We start from the raw sequence: 17,296 nt of genomic DNA on the forward strand, positions 1-17,296 counted from the left end.
GAAACGAGTTCTGGGATATTTGGAGTATACCCAAGACTACGCTTTGCACTACAATAAATATCCTGCGGTTATTGAAGGATATAGTGATGCTAATTGGATAACCGGCTCATCAGAAACAAAGTCCACAAGTGGATATGTGTTTACTGTTGGTGGAGGAGCAGTATCTTGGAAGTCTTCCAAACAGACATGTATCGCTCGCTCTACAATGGAATCAGAGTTTATAGCATTGGATAAAGCCGGTGAAGAAGCTGAATGGCTTCGGAATTTTTTAGAAGACATTCCGTTCTGGCCAAAACCTTTGGCTCCTATTTGCATACATTGCGATAGTGAGGCTGCAATAGGACGGGCAGGGAGCGTTATGTATAACGGAAAGTCTCATCATATACGACGAAGACATAATACCGTTAGACAACTACTTTCTAGTGGAATTATCACTATTGATTATGTAAGATCAAAGGATAATGTTGCAGATCCGCTTACAAAAGGCTTAACTAGAGAGGGAGTTGAGAAATCATCTAAGGGAATGGGACTATGGCTGAGGACAAGTCAACATGGCGGTAACTCTACCTAGAATTTTGGTTGTTCCGAGATCTAGGTTCAAGGAGCTCAAACAAAGTTATGATTGACCGGTTCAACATTGTCAAAATAAAAACTTTGGTCCATTCTCGTGATGAAGACAATGTTCAGTAACAAGGATAGAACTTTACACGTTCTTTAATAATTACCTAAGTTTGATGAGGTATTTATCAAATAGTGTCAATCTAAAGGATTACACGTTTAGGAATCACCTATGTAAGTGTGAAGTGGAAGCCGCTTCAATGAGAATTCTGTAAGGCCAATTCTCTACGCACTTATGAAACCAGGCGGTGTTCATGGCTAAAACGAACACAACAATGAGAACCAAAAGACGGTTCAGGGTTGGTTGTGTGTCATATGGTTGTCTAGGTATACACTAAAGTTCGACGGTTCAAAGATATCAAATCTACCGATTGACCGAGTATATCCGACATATGTTCACTACGGAAAGTTCAAAGGGAAACCTACTTATCCAGATGCAATTAATCCTTACTTGCAAAATCACATAGCTTTCATCTATGATCTTTCTTGATACAGCCATTCCCATTCATGTGGGGGATTGTTGGACTCTAAGTCATTGGGCTTTAAAGTAGAAGAAGTGTGAATTGGAAATGGAGGGAAATAAAATGGAGGGAAAAAGAAAATTTGAAGAAGTGAACTTTTGTCTTGCACTTTGTCCCTCATTGGTGAGGGACAATCATATTTGTGTGCTTATATATAGATTCACTTCTTAAAGCTCTTAAAAAGGAGTTGAAGAGAATGAACCCTCGCGCCGTCGTCGTCGTCGCTCGCTCGGCTCGGCTTCGGCTTCGGCTTCGGCTTCGGCTTCGGCTTGGGATTTGGATTTGGATTTGGATTTGGATTTGTCAAATGATCGATAAGATTATTTTTTGGACAAAATTTATTTAATTATTTAATAATTAATTAAATGCCAAATCACTGCTGAAAATACGCCAGAACCCTGCTGAAAGTTCAGAGGGCCTCGCTGGCCGCGGTTCTGCCGCGCCCGCGGTAGAACCGCGGCAGTCAGATTCAGAGCCTGCAGTCAGATTCAGAGAGCCTCTCTGGCCGCGGTTCTGCTGCGATCGCGGTCTGAAAAGACACCTTTCCAGACACCTCTTCTGATATTTGCCTATAAATTCTGAGGCAAGGCTGCATCTTCTATATACGAAAAACACTCTAGAACTTCTTTCTTTCTGAATATACTGCATCCTAATTCGCAGTCTCTCTCTCTCAAATTCGTAAGTGTGATTTTGCTCCGTTCTTTGAGTTCGTTGGTATCCTGCAGTTTGTATTGCCACTGTTGCAGGAAGGTTTATTCCGTTTTATCCTGGGAGGATTTAATCCATTACCTTGGCAACGTGTGAGGGGGTTAAAATTCCTTAAGGACGCACAAGAAAATTGTGGACTCGAAATATTTCTGATTCTTTACTATTTTATACATTTCTTTATTCTTCTAACAGTTTTCTGATTTTTGTTTTAACACAGTAACGCTTACAGGGAGATCTTGCCAATAACGATCATTCAGCCACAAATGGCAAGGGGGCTATGGTTAATATCAACAGCATGCCACCTATACCAAATGCCTCAAAGCAATAGGGTAATCTGCTACCACCAAGATAATGTTTGACATGCCAAACAACAAGGAGAATGCACCAAAATGGTCTTTAAAACTAGGAGAGGAAGTTACGATACTATGTGCTAAAACACCAAAGGAGAACCTAATAATTTTCTAATGAAGAATAAAAAGTGAAAGATGTGCAGTGGAAGAATAATAGCATTATACGGTTCACATAATTACACGAGCATCTGGGCCAACCAGCCATTCTAAGGGTACAAAAGAAAATGCAGCACAAGCAGATAATGCCTCTTCATTGAAGCATGAACCTACTACCATCAAAAATCATGAAATATAGTCTTTGTTTAGCAATAACCAATAAATAGATACTTCCATAACCTCGACAAGTTTACATGCACCACTGACGACAGTAGAGATCTGATATAGTATTTGTACAAAAACCTATTGGATGATCACCACAGCCTTCCTAGAGATAGCTTGCCCATGTAGTTCTGGTTGGATTGAGTTGTGTTTTCTTTCATCGAGTGAAAAATCGAACATTTTCTCCCATGTACCACTACCAGAATAACAACTAAAACATGGGGCGAGAACCATTCGTTCAAGTACCATTGCACTTCTCAGAATATAAACAGCAAATTCAATCTCTGCTTCGGATCTATGAAATCCACCGAATGTCACTTCTTTTAGCTTAGTGTGACATGTAGGAGATAAAGGAGGCCTTATGTCACTTCCTCTTTCTCCCCTTGTTGTCCTCGATTGCTGAGATCACAACGAGAATGAGATCAACGTATTGCTAATTGAATATAACTATGATTTATGTAGTTACGCAAGCTGCAATGTGAGCATTTGACTGAACCAAGACTACTTGCTAAAGCAGCACATTAATTGGACAATGAGGAATATACTAAGTAGTTCATTATGCTGTTGATCACAAAAATAGTTTCATGGAAATCAGCTATAGTAAGTGTTTCAATCAGTTACGAGTTCAGTTAGACTTTTTCTAGCACACAGCAAGGCGTAACATCTGCTAGTTATAATGAATGAATGATAACATATAGTTCTCTAATGTATGCAAGACCTTGAAGATTTGTACTTTGCCAACTAAACTTATGTGGCACGTCGTTATCAAATATCAGCATTAACAAGGTTTTCAGTCATTCCCAGAATATTAGAAAAAATATACTAGTAGAAAAAAATTAATTCAAGATATTTTTTGTTGAGAAGATAAAGTAATTTTATAGATAAACTAGCATAAAGGTGTGCTATTACAACTGTAAATATCTTCAGAAACAAAACATACAAATATGCCCCTTCTAATCATGTAGGGTTTCTAATATCTGTTACACTTAGTCAACTATCCACACTCGAAAGTGAAGGAACCTTTTTCTGCAACTAATCATAAATGTTGGTAAACCATTTTTATTATTCTTCAGAGAAACTTTAACCTGCCGAGGCAATGAACGAACTGAGATCGTTCAAAGCAGTCCAATAAGAACAATTCTAGTATGCAATTCTCAATACAATGATAATTCCCGGCAAAAGTGTCTCAACATTGTTTCCTCGTTACTAAAAGGTAAGTTTTATAGAGCAGTGGTTAGGCCTGCCATGTTATATGGAACTGAATGTTGGCCGGTAAAGAACTCACACATCCAGAAGATGAAAGTAGCAGAGATGAGGATGTTGAGGTGGATGTGCGGGCATACAAGGATGGATAAGATTAGGAATGAAGATATTCGAGAGAAGGTGGGTGTGGCCCCCATGGAGGACAAGATGCGGGAAGTAAGACTCAGATGGTTCGGGCACATTCAGAGGAGGAGCACTGATGCACCGGTGAGGAGGTGTGAGCGACTGGCTGTAGTGGGCACGCGGAGAGGTAGAGGGCGACCTAAGAAGTATTGGGGAGAGGTGATCAGACAGGACATGGCGCGACTTAGGATTACTGAGGACATGACCCTTGACAGGGAATTATGGAGGTCGAGCATTAAGGTTGTAGGTTAGGGAAAGTTGTGAATATTTCTACAGCACAATAGAGTGAGACTAGCCAATTAGGAGTTAGACTAAGAATGTCATTGGTCGTCTATTGATGTAGGGCTTTACCTGCTAGTTTTACTATACCAGCCATCTATTTCGTATTTCGTATTCTGTGTTTCATATCTCTTATATTGCTGTTATTTTATTATGCATTTTTATGGTACTAATATATCGGCTCCTATTGCTTTTTGAGGTCTGCGTACATATTACCCTCCCCAGACCCCACCTGTGGGATTATACTGGGTCGTTGTTGTTGTTGTTGTTGTTTAACAGAATAAGCATTTATTTTATCAAACACATTAACAACTTATTTTCAGCTTCAACACTTCTATCCAAACACGTAACTGCTTAATTACAAAATTACCTCCAACACTTAAAAAGTGTTTTCCAGCACTTGATGCTTAAATGCTATTTAAATTTAGCTAACCCAGACGGGATCATAATCTCCCCGGCAGAAAATGAAGGATTTCTCTAATAGTAGACCAAATTATTATTTGGGGTAAACATTTTTATTAGTTCCCAGACTAGCTAGGTAGTGAAGGGTGTTTTGTCTCATGCGACAACCTAAGCACACCAATAGATGAGGGTTATTGGTAATAATACTACTTTTCCCAGTATAAATTGTTTTTGACAGAAAATGCATGGTTCCACATAAACACAAGGATAATTACCAGTAAATCATGCATGTGGGGGCAGGGGAGTGTGGACTTTAAAATTCAACAAATGCAGAAGTCAACATCATATAAGATCAAGCAAACAATATCCAGAATATCCAAAAAGGAAAAGAAAAAAGGATGAATATAGATAACTCACGACTAAATCCAAATGTCGAAGAAGAGGACAAGCGCCTAAGAGGGGGAATTTTGACTATGTCAAAGTCGTACGTGAACACAAGTACCAAGGTTAGCTCCCTAAGGTTTCTGAACATCTTTCTCTCGGTTGGGAAGTGTTTTATCTGAAATAAAGAATGCTTTAATTGATCAGGATCTTCAAAAAGACAAAGACCAAAGGAATTTGAGAAGACAAGACATCATCAGATACCTGAGAATAACCCACTTTGACTGTTAAAGATTTAACTTGAGCAGGTAAATCTCTTGCAAAATCACCAAATATGTATGGCATTGCATCGACTTCGTTAAAATTAATCATTACAATTTCCAACATGGGAACAAAAGAATAAAATCTTACTTTGCTAAAAAAAACACTCAAACCGACGAAGATTTTTAGCCCGAAGATCAATCTCTTCCAATCCGCCACAAGCTAAGAAAAAAAACGGATGTCACTGTGCCAGAGATGCATAGCTTACAAGGAAGTTTGCTACATGCTAGCTCTAACTGGTTAAGATTCAAACAAGAGGAAAAACACTCTCAAGCTGTCCACTTGCTAACAGAACACCGTTCAAAGTAAGGGTCCTAAGGGAATTAAGACGGACTCCGGAACTTGGTTGGATAATGCAATGGTATAAATACAGGTGCTTCAATGAGGATGCCTGAGAGAGAAGCTCAAGAGAAAATTTAAACAATTTGTTGGGGTTGCGTATGGGATTGGAGTTGTAGATGGGGTGATCAGTGCCACAATCAAATGAAAGACGTAGTCTTTCAACACCTAATCTTGAAATAGAATGCATCCATTGGTCAAATTCCCTAAAAAACTTTTTACCACAGCAAAAGGTCATCTCAACATTAGCCACTTTACGACCCGAATAAAGCTGTAATAACTGTTCTTTCAAGGATTTTTGCTGATCGTAAGGGCAACAACTGTGATCCCAAGAGTCAATCCCAAACCTGCCAAGGGGTTCGAATTCTAATGTAGGCATAGAGTCTATTACTGTCAAATGTGCGAGAATGGAAATCAAAACATCATCTGGTAGTTGACCGAAGTAATCCTCCTTTGCACCATGAACCTAATTGCATTACAAGTTCCAGCAAGAATCTTTAAGGAGAAATTTTATAGAAGTCATGTTATTCCAGAAAAAGAACTAATAAACAAAATTCAAAGTTTTTTTTTCCTTTATGGAAATTTAAAGATTACTACGACTCTTTTTTAAAATCTTGCCAATTTGTTTCCACAAGACACCATCAAAATCAGATTTTGCACATACCTCTGCAAAACAAAGGGGCACCAAATACTTTTTGATTAATCGACGAACATTACTTCTCGGTCTTTTACCCAAAAACCCATAATAATTCATCCAAAGAGCAATTCCGCTAATGTAAGCAACGGCAAAATTATTCGTCCTAACAACAGGAAAAGGGAAAAAAATTGCAGTAAAACACAAAAAGGAATGAACTTTCATTATTGCAAATTCAACTATCAACATGTTAAAGGAAGAGAATGTTTACCCGGAACATGTCTATCACCATCCACCATATCTGTAGAATTTTGTAACCAGCAAATGATATATATGTAAATCTGTACGTATAATGTACGTGTGTATATTATGTACCTCTGCTGCTAAAATATAAGCGAGAGAGAAAGCAGTCCAGCTTACTTGGGGCAGAAGACAAGGGTAAGGGAACTACCGAACTAATGATTTACTGCTGCTTGGCTTATATTGTAGCTTGCGCATTATGCTGTTTGTTCGCTTTTTTCCTTTTGAAGAAAAGCTAGTACGGCTCTTTGTGTTTTGAATCCATCTTCCTGGTTTTTAATATAACTCGGTATATTCTAGTTTTACTGTTTTGGCCTTATGCATCTTAGGGTACGCTCAGTAAATAAAAGTAGTGTTGGTCTATCTCTGCTCAAGTAGTTACTCAAGAAAAACAGCAAACAGTACCTTCAAAGGAAAGTTAGGCTTTTTCTGTAGAATTTTTGATAGATCACATTTTGTTCAGTCTTTGCAAACTACAAAGTACATACTGAGGATAAACTGGTAAACCACTTCTCTATTGAATTAAATAGTAATGACAGCTTGATAAAATTCAGGCACGATACTTCCTCACCTTCCCAGTCAACGAAGAGAGCATTAGACACAAAGCCAAACACTAATCGATCAAGTAGTGTAACATGTGTTTTTCTCATTCTATTCAAATTAAAATTAAATCACTTTATCGACTTGAATGCCCAAAATGGAAAGTTAACACTTCATGTAATAAAGATGGTATGCTCAAGAATTTGGAAGCGTTAAACAAGCTTGTTGTCATGAAACAATTACTTGCAAGCAAAGAGCAGTTCCGCAAACCTGGAACTTACCTATATGACAGAAGGTAAAGATGTTTTCCTTTTCAGAAGGGGAAGATTAACATGAATGATTAAAGTAGAAACTTAGAGATGTTATCACGGCCATGATTGTCCGTTCTTGAATGGAATGGACACTTCTAAAGTGGTCGTGTTCTTGTTGGATATTGACACAATCACTCGTTTGACCCTCATCAGACTTGTGTCAAACTCACCTCACTTATTAAGGTTCAAAGAAAATGTAGACAGGGTGAGCAGGAGTCAAAGTTGTGGTATTCCGGAGTCATGAAGGGCAAGAATGGAGTGGGTATCTTGGTTGATAGGGAACTTAGAGAGTCTGTGGTAGAGGTTAGGCGGGTGAATATAGATTAATTTCTATTAAGTTAGTGGTTGGAGAGTGCACCCTAAACATCGTTAGCGCTTATGCGCAAGCGGGCTTGGATGAGGAGGTTAATAGCCTGTTTGGCCAAGCTTCTCCAATCCTAGAAGCACTTTTTTTCAAAAAAGTGCTTTTTTTTCAAAGTTGAAGTGTTTGGCCAAGCTTTTGGAAGAAAAAAAGTGTGTTTTAGGATAAGCAGAAGCAGTTTTGGAGAAGCAGAAAAAAGTAGCTTCTCTCCAAAAGTACTTTCTTGAAAAGCACTTTTGAGAAAAATACACTTAGAAGCAGTTTTTAAAAGCTTGGCCAAACACTAATTGTTGCTCACAAGTACTTTTCAAATTAATTAGCCAAACACAAACTACTTCTCACCAAAAGTACTTTGGAGAAAAACAATTTTGAGAAAATGCACTTCTCAAAGTAAGTTGATTTTGCAACTTGACCAAACGGGCTAATATTAAGTTTCAAAGAAACATGATCCATATGTCATTGTTAATAGATAATGATGCATACATTTAAATATTCATGGTTATTGCCTCCCATTCTTTTTAGTTGGAATAATTCACATATATATAACTAATAAAATCATCCGTTTCCCCGAAATAAAAAGGAAGAGAGTCTTACCTCATGCAAGTTTGCGTTATTGTTGGCTTGGGCAATGCTTCTTTTCCTCAGTGGAGAGAAAATACGAAAATGATGTTCTCCGCTTTCCATCTGTCGTGTATTCTTGCTTATGTCTCTTTAATAACGAGATTGATGGGTTCCACTAACACTTGTTCAGATATTACTCCTTCCAAGGACGTTTTCTCGGGCTTTTTTCCCTAATCCCTTTCGGTTTGTGGATGATAAGTACTTCGTCTCAACTGTTGTTCTCTACATTCACCTGTATATTTTCGACTAGATTCAAGAATCAACCCAATACCATCAAGATACGCTAAGACTAAGCCAAAAAGGGTGACAACCTAGTGCAAGCTTTATTGAAAATGCCCATTTGATGAGAAATCTCTATAAAGCAAGAAGCAAGTTATTAAGCTGCACAAAGCTATTGGTTCTTATGCATATATGTTTTCTTGCTCGCTAGAGCTATATACATCACTATAGATCATCCAAGTTCTTGCTACATTGTGTCCTGCACTTTCGCAGTAAAGTGAGTGTGTTGGATAAGAACTTGTTTGCATCCATGAGGTAAAAGACAGACAGAGTACCTTAAAAGAATAAGATAAGATCTGGAAGTACTTGTATTGTTTTGAACCTAATACTTGGATAGAGAACCAAAAAAACTAGAGGTTTCGAGTGCGTAACTGACTCAGTCTTTCTCACTCTAAGAACAAAAACACTGACCGGAAATGTCAACATGCTTCTATTTCCAATTGCTTCCTCCACCCTCCAAATGAGAAATCACAAGCTCATTTCTGTTTCTAGATTGGTTAGAGGAAAAATGATAACTAGATATAAAACGAAAAATTTTTGAGATTGAAACTGATTCAACAAGCTACGCACATTGGAAGATCTTCAAGAATGATCAAGCTTCAAGATCTAGATAAAAGGATTTCCCCCAGGGCTTTGTCTAGTGGTAAGAGGGTAAAGAGCGATGTATGGGTTAGGCACACGTCAATACGTCATGGTTTTAGATCCTGCCACAAACAAAAGCCTAATATTCAAATGAAGAAGGGTAGAGGTGCGGGCCTATTATCCACCAAACTTTGAACAGTGCGCCATTGACCCTAGGAGATTTCTCGGTTATCAAAAAAAATTTGGGTTAAGAATTTGTTTGCCATAATTTGGTAGCTCATGAGCCTCACATTTTTCCATTAATACAAGCCTTTGATGGGATAAGTGAAATCTACATATGTCTGATATGTCAGGTAGGCATGTCGAGTTCATGCCAGATGCATACTTACCTCCAAGTCCATGCTACCTAGTTGAAACTGGAAGCAAAGTTTTGTCCGGAGAAAGGATTAGTGAACTTCTATGTAGAGTATCTAAAGTTTGTCAATTAACCCTCATTCATCTTCTTTTATTGCAGCTTGGATCCTAGTAGGTTATTCCAGTGGTTCTACAACTTCTTCTCGGAGATTTCTTTTTTCTTTTTGTTTTCCATCTAGCTAGCTATTGTGATTTGTGAGACTTGGTTTGCTTTTATCTGTTTTTTGTCAGTCTTGCGTGAGATAACAAAAGCTTCATTAAAGTATAACATCTTTGCAAAAGTTAAGCCTCTTTTCCTACTCTCAGGCAGGTACTTATTTTCTCACCCTATTCTAGTCAATCCCAAGCCGGATAAAAGAGGAGGGTGACAGCGGGTTGACGGCTAACAATAGTCATAACGAGTCCTCTGAAGCTATACTCCATCAAGGCAAATAGAGCCAAATGGCACAGGAGATACATAAAGCTGGTTCCGACCAATTCGGGATTGAGGCGTCAATGATGGATTTATTTTAAACCAAACTCACTTTAGTGACTAAGTAGCTTTACTAAAGATGTATAATTTTGTCTATGGCTGATCCTATTGGTTATCAGCTCAGCTTATCTGTTGGCTCATTTGTTGTATCTCATGAAGAACAAAGGGTATTCAATGCTTCTTTTGTTTCTCATAGGAAATGGTAAATTCAATACTAAAGTAAGTTCGAAATTAGTAGGATCAAACTTTATCTGTATCCAATGTTAGTCTAGCTTCGTTCAGTACAAGATTGCTGCATTTATGTATAATTTTTCTCAATGAGAAAATTTAATTTGGATCACCTGGAACCGTTTTGCCAAAAATAAGATTTAAACATATATTTTCACTTTTTCTTCACTAGATCTAATATTAGTAACACAAGGATTTAGCAAAACATATAGCATTGGGATGGAAATCTAAACTTCTTCTACATATCCAGGTATATTTTTTTAGTAGTTACAGCATAGCCCCTCGAAAACTGGAGCATAAGATATTGTAGACCGTCATTGGGTAATCTTAGATAATCCATATAGCACATCCACATGATCTTAATGCACATGGAAGAAACATCTTTTATTTGGATAATGACGGTATACGGCCCGGCTTGCACAACCTCAATTATTCAACCAGTTACCTGCTACCTCCTCCCAGCACAAGTACCGAGTAACTTTGCCCACCAAGATTTAGGCAAATGGAAAGAAATCACCTAGGTTTTTTTCCTCTGCTAGGATTTGAACCCTGGTTTCTACGATTTTCACCAACATCATTACCGCTAGGCCATACCCTTGGGTAAAACATCTATGGCAGAAACTTCTAATAACCAGAATACTTTCTTAGGATCATTACTGGGTTAAAATAGTTGCAGATCATTTTTTTATATTATATAAGCTGCCAAATGTTATGTGTTGTAATAGCTTCACTGATCAATGGAGACTTTATGTCATATTATTCTGACGTTAAGTAGGATAAAGCATCTTTTCTCATACAATTTTCCCATATCTCTAAGCTGCAATCGACAAAGTTATTGGCGAAGTTGACTTCTTTTCACTTCCTTCCTATCATTTAGCTCATGCATAACCGCAATATTGTTAAGAATTTCACATTGTATCTTAACAATAAAATATTTAGCAGCCACTGGGATATGTTAACCACTAATTTAGACCTTAAAGTCCAGAAATAGAACAAATGGAATTCTAGATTTCATTTGTTATATAAGGAAAAAAAAAGAAATGTAGAATCAAATTTCTTCTAAATACCCAATTAACATTTTTTTTAGTTACACTATAGCTCCTTGAAGACAGGTTAATAAGATATTATGGGCCATGATAAGTCTTCCAAGAATCTATATGAGCAGGGACTTCTCACGGAAATATCCTAACTCGGAAAATGCACTGAGTTGATGATTAACAAGCAAGAATAGTGGTCTAACAAGTCCAGATTCCGCACAGTTTAGCAATATTCAATCAAAGTAGAAGGTCAACTGTATCTGGACAAGTACAGAGTGATAATGAGAGAAAGACGCTACATTTAAAGACAAGGCCCTGGACAAAGTAAGAAGCCCTTGGAACTAAATTTGTTTGCTCAATACTAAGAGATATATAACTAGAGAAAGAGGAAAAGAGAGAAACTTTTGTTCTGACCTCTTCTTTTTCCAGATAGATAAGTGTTTTTCCTTGTCCAGCAACAACGTCACCAGTTTTCCAGCAAGAATAGCTGATTCCATCTCCATTACCCTGTGCAAAAGAAAAAAATTCCATCTTCCAACTGCAATTCCATTGTCAGAACGAATTATTTTTTCATTTCTCTTTCTGTCCCCCTCAGCCTCTCCCTAATGCTACTTTTATTTTTTCTTTCTAGAGGATTAGGTGAATCCTCCAACTCAGGATAAGATTTGAGCTTGTTATTTACACCAGTTCAGTATTAAGATACTCTGATTACATGCATCGTGCTGAAAAGAGGAATAACGAGGCATCGTTAAAAATAAATATACTGAAGCCATAAGATAATGTAACACTGACGGTACAGTCAGGTATCACTACAATGTAACTGCTAATTAAGACTATCACACTTTTGGTCACTGCTCAAATCCAGAGCACCAAACACAATCAGCCAAGAATGCTAAGTAAATCAGTCTACTAGACCTTATAAGAAAAACAAAAAACAACAACATACCCAGTAAAATCCGACTAGTGGGGTCTGGGGAGAGTAGAGTGTACGCAGACCTTACCCCTACCCCGAAAAGGGCAGAGAGGTTGTTTCCAGGAGACTCTCGGCTCAACAGGAGAGGCAATAATATCAGAAAAGAAACAAGAGAAAAGACATGTAACAACAAAAGATACCAGAAAGAAAATAACCACAACAAATAAGTGAAAGGACAATACCACAAAACTATGCAAAACAACAATGTGAATACAACAAAGACCGCTAACAAACCTAAACGAAACTCTATCAGACTACCCGGTACAAAGAGGGAAGAACTCTCGACTACCCCCTAGCCTACCACCCTAATGCTCGACCTCCACATGTTCCTATCAAGAGCCATGTCCTCGGAAATCTGAAGTCGCGTCATGTCCTGCCTGATCACCTCGCCCCAATACTTCTTAGGCCGCCCTCTACCTCTTCTCGTACCTGCCAAAGTCAACCGCTCACACCTTCTAACCGGTGCATCTAGGCTTCTCCTCCGCACGTGTCCGAACCATCTAACCCACGCTTCCCGCATCTTGTCGTCCACGGGAGCCACGCCCACCCTCTCCCAAATATCTTCATTCCGAATCTTATCCAGCCTAGTGTGCCCACACATCCATTTCAACATCCTCATTTCTGCTACTTTCATCTTCTGGATATGTGAATTCTTAACTGGCCAACACTCAGCTCCATACAACATGACCGGTCTAACCACCACTTTATAGAACTTACCTTTGAGTTTCAGTGGCACATTCTTGTCACACAGGACTCCAGACGCTAACCTCCATTTCATCTACCCCACTCCAATACGGTGCGTAACATCCCCGTCGATCTCCCCATCTCCCTGGATAATTGACCCCAAGTACTTAAAACTTTCACTCTTGAGGATGACCTGTGAGTCAAGCCTGACTTCCACATCTGCTTCCCCCGTCACGTCACTGAACTTACATTCCACATATTCTGTCTTAGTCCTACTCAACTTGAAACCTTTAGACTCTAGAGCCTGGCTCCATACCTCCAGTCTCTCATTAATGTCGCCTCGCGTCTCATCAATCAGAACTATATCATCATCGAACAACATACACCATGACACTCCTTCTTGGATATGGTGTGACAGTGCGTCCATCGCCAGAGCAAATAAGAACAGGCTGAGCGCAGATCCTTGGTGTAATCCCATAACCACCGGAAAAGGCTCTGAGTCACCTCCCACAGTCCTAACCCGAGTCATAGCTCCATCATACATATCCTTTATCGCCCTAATGTAAGCCACCAGCACACCTTTCACCTCCAGACACCTCCAAAGGACGTCCCTAGGGACCTTGTCATATGCCTTCTCTAGGTCAATAAACACCATATGCAAATCCCTCTTCCTATCCCTGTATAGTTCCACCAACCTCCGATGAGGTGGATAGCTTCCGTAGTAGAACGACCCGGCATGAACCCGAACTGGTTTTCCGATATAGACACCGCCCTCCTTATCCTCCCTTCCACCACCCTCTCCCAGACTTTCATGGTATGACTTAGTAACTTGATACCCCTATAGTTGTTACAATTCTGGATATCCACTTTGTTTTTGTACACCGGAACCATTGTACTCCACTACCACTCATCAGGCATCCTCTTTGTCCTGAAGATAACATTAAACAACCAGTCAGCCACTCCAAGCCTGCCCTACCCGTATATCTCCAAAACTCTACTGGAATCTCGTCAGGTCCGGTCGCTTTGCCCCGACTCATCTTACCCATCGTACCCACGACCTCCTCAACCTTAATGCGCATACACTACCTAAAGTCTCGGTGACTCGGAGTGCCCCAATTGCCCTAACACGATGTTTTCATCCCCCTCTTCATACAGAAGTTTATGAAAGTACGACTGTCATCTTTGCCTAATCTGGGCCTCTTCCATCAATACTCGACCGTCCTCGTCTTTGATGCACCTCACTTGATCTAGATCGCGAGCCTTCTTCTCTCTCGCTTTGGCCAATCGAAATAACTTCTTATCCCCACCTTTGCCCCCAAGTTCCTCATAAAGCCGACCAAAAGCAGCAGTCTTAGCCTCTGTGACCGCTACTTTCTCCTCCTTCCTAGCCTCCTTATATCTTTCTCTGTTCGCTCTCCTCTGATCCTCGTCAGTGCTCTCTACTAACTTAATGTACGCCGCTTTCTTGGCTTCCACTTTACCTTGGACCACGTCATTCCACCACCAGTCGCCTCGGTGCCCGCCATAATAACCTTTCGAAACTCCCAACACCTCTCTTGCTGCCTCCCTTATACAGTCCACTGTCGCCGTCCACATAGCGCTAGCGTCCCCACCACTCTTCCAGGATCCCATATTTGTCAGTCGCCCCTCCAACTCTTGCGCATTATCCTTAGACAAAGCTCCCCACCTGATCCTCGACGGACCCCGTACAAACCTCTTCTTCCTCTTCATCAAAATACTGACGTCCATCACTAAGAGCCTATGTTGAGTTGCGAGGTTCTCACTCGTGATCACCTTGCAATCCTCACACAACCCCCTATCACACCTCCTGAGGAGGAGATAGTCAATTTGAGTCTTAGCCACCATACTCCGGAAAGTAACCAAATGTTCCTTCCTCTTCGGAAACATAGAGTTCACAATCACCAACTCAAAAGCTCTAGCAAAATCCAACAGTAAGGTACCACCCTCGTTCCTATCACCAAAGCCGAAGCCACCATGCACCTCACCATAGCCACCAGCAGACGACCAAATATGACCATTGAAATCCCCTCCTATGAATAGCTTCTCCGTCGGCTGAATACCCCGCACCACCTCATCCAACGCCTCCCAGAAGCACCTTTTTACCTCCTCGTCCAAGAAAAATAAAAAGTTTCCAAATTTGATTTTTGGTGCAAGAAAATAAACTTATCCGAACCTCAAGGCAAGCGATAAATAAGGAATCTGGAAAATCTAACACCTCAGAGTGACTTAATCAGCGACTATGTTTTAACACCATTCTCTCATTTAGTAGTGAGCTGGACTTCCATAAAACTGAAGTATGCAGCAAGGCTATTACTTAATAGTCAGACCTTATAGACAAATAAATCAATAATATAATTAGTGATAATAATTCTAACCACAAAATCATCAATCACAAGAAGTTGGATGCTTTACAGTACTAGTATGTAGCTTCTTCGGACCTATTTGATTATTTTAGATACTACACACCAAAGATGTGTTTCCCACATGCAAAGCACTATTTTTATTTATAACAAGAACGAACAACTATCTTAACAAATGAAATATTTGTAAGTCGGTGTTTCCAATCAAGAAAAAGAACACCAATAGGTTTGTTATCAAAAGTCAAGCAGTAAGTTAGGTGAATAAGAGAGATGTCCCACGTCTCAATACAACATTGAGCATCATGAGTTACGAGTAATAAGCTGCATAAATGGAGTTACTCGGCTAAACAATACCAATATATAGGAAAAAGAAAAAATTGGACCACAAACCATACGAGTTTTGATTTAAAAGTAAGACTGTGAGCTGATTAAGCTACTGCTGAAAAGGTTCTGTTTTACATGTAGTTAATATACATGAACTCTTGCATCATTCAATTTCACCTTTCTACTGAAGTACTAGGCTACAGTTATTCCTCCAAAACTGTTAAAAATTTACTCATTGACTATAAATTACAAGAGAATGTAGAAAATAAGAGAATTGTGCTAATTATACAACAGGGCAACCAACAAGGGATTCTTTTCTTCAAGTCCCTCTCAGTGGTTGCAAATAAATGGGGGGTTTTCTGGCCAAAGTTAAGCCCTGTAACAGGTGAGATAAATAGTCCTCAGCTCTGGTCCCTATCATCTTCAAAGAGACAAGTTAAACTTCAACAGTTATAGACTAGTTCAAAGGGCCGGCCACAAGAGAACTAGCACAGAGGCTACAAAGAAAGACCCTAGCATGGCCGGTGCCCTCTGATCCAGTAGGGACCAATACGAGCTCAATTGGAAGACAACAAAATCCATATATGCCTTTATTCCTCAGATACGCGAGCACATACTTTCTCCAGAAGCAATGGCCAATCCTTGCCAAGTTGCTGCCGGTTTAGCTCCATGGCAGCCCTAAAATCTTGCAATGATACCAGGCTGTCGGGAGCCTGTTCTTGCATGAATTCTGAAAATTTATCGCTACTCACCTGAAAATGATGGCCTAGTCTGAGACCATTAACAGGCTTCATATAGGTTTGCTGCTTCTCTTTGCTGACCTTAGTAGGTTCATGCCCAGACCTTACTCCCAAAAGTTGAACACAAGACCCGATTAAACCTTTTAAGTAAGAATCTAAACCATTGTTCACCAAATTGGCACAATCGACAGCCACCCCTTCAATTCCCTGTTCTGCAGCAATCTGCTCCATGCGTTCCCTCAATGTTAAGGTGTCCAACAAAGCACCAAAATTAGAAGAGCTAAAACATTTATTACTGGTTGCCAAAGGCAATTCTCTATGTGATCCACCTACACTAACAGGGTAAAATGGAACTCCAAGCGGCGCTTGTAGTTCACTCCTAGCATGCATCTCTTTCCCATCACCACTAACATGGTCTTTGTTATGTACAGAAACTGGACCTTCAAGTGGTCTCTTTGTTAAAGAAAGTTTGGAAGTTTCTAGATTCGCTGCTTCCCTTTCGTCGTCTGATCGCTGGATGAGTCCTGGATTGTGCTGTACAGACCTCAGGCCATCAGGGGGATTCAAGTCACCATTTTCCTTAGTAACATCAAAATCACTCGATTCTTCTGCTGTTGATTGTTGAAAAGTGAAACTAGTTTTCTCATTTGGTCCAAGTGCACTATGGCCATCCCCAGCACTACGATCACGGAAGCCCGTTCTGGTCTTTCGAGGAGATAATGGCAAAATGTCCCCATTTGACAAACCTGGTTGACTTGAAGAATGTCTTAACGAAACACACGACCCATTTTG

The 17,296-nt window shown here is 39.7% G+C and overlaps 1 protein-coding gene across 1 annotated transcript; it reads right to left on the reverse strand.

Annotated features, from left to right (window-relative positions):
- Window positions 1-2,357: 2,357 nt before the first annotated feature.
- LOC104243562 (uncharacterized) lies at window positions 2,358-15,717 on the reverse strand. Its single transcript, XM_009798767.2, has 5 exons — window positions 11,817-15,717; window positions 8,364-8,622; window positions 6,288-6,423; window positions 5,000-6,089; window positions 2,358-2,914 (listed from the first exon to the last, which is right to left on the reverse strand). The coding sequence occupies exons 2-4, from the start codon at window positions 8,366-8,368 to the stop codon at window positions 5,532-5,534; spliced, it is 699 nt and encodes a 232-aa protein (XP_009797069.1). The 5' UTR covers window positions 8,369-8,622; window positions 11,817-15,717; the 3' UTR covers window positions 2,358-2,914; window positions 5,000-5,531.
- Window positions 15,718-17,296: the final 1,579 nt, after the last annotated feature.

The sequence above is a fragment of the Nicotiana sylvestris genome, chromosome 10, assembly GCF_000393655.2.
Source record: "Nicotiana sylvestris chromosome 10, ASM39365v2, whole genome shotgun sequence".
Classification (NCBI taxonomy): domain Eukaryota; kingdom Viridiplantae; phylum Streptophyta; class Magnoliopsida; order Solanales; family Solanaceae; genus Nicotiana; species Nicotiana sylvestris.

What these genes read in the sequence shown, in the direction of transcription:
- LOC104243562 (XM_009798767.2), bottom strand. An exon ending in TGCCCCTTTGTTTTGCAGAG is followed by an intron (nt 6,090 to 6,287) that starts GTATGTGCAAAA and finishes TAATGCAATTAG; the next exon opens with GTTCATGGTGCAAAGGAGGA.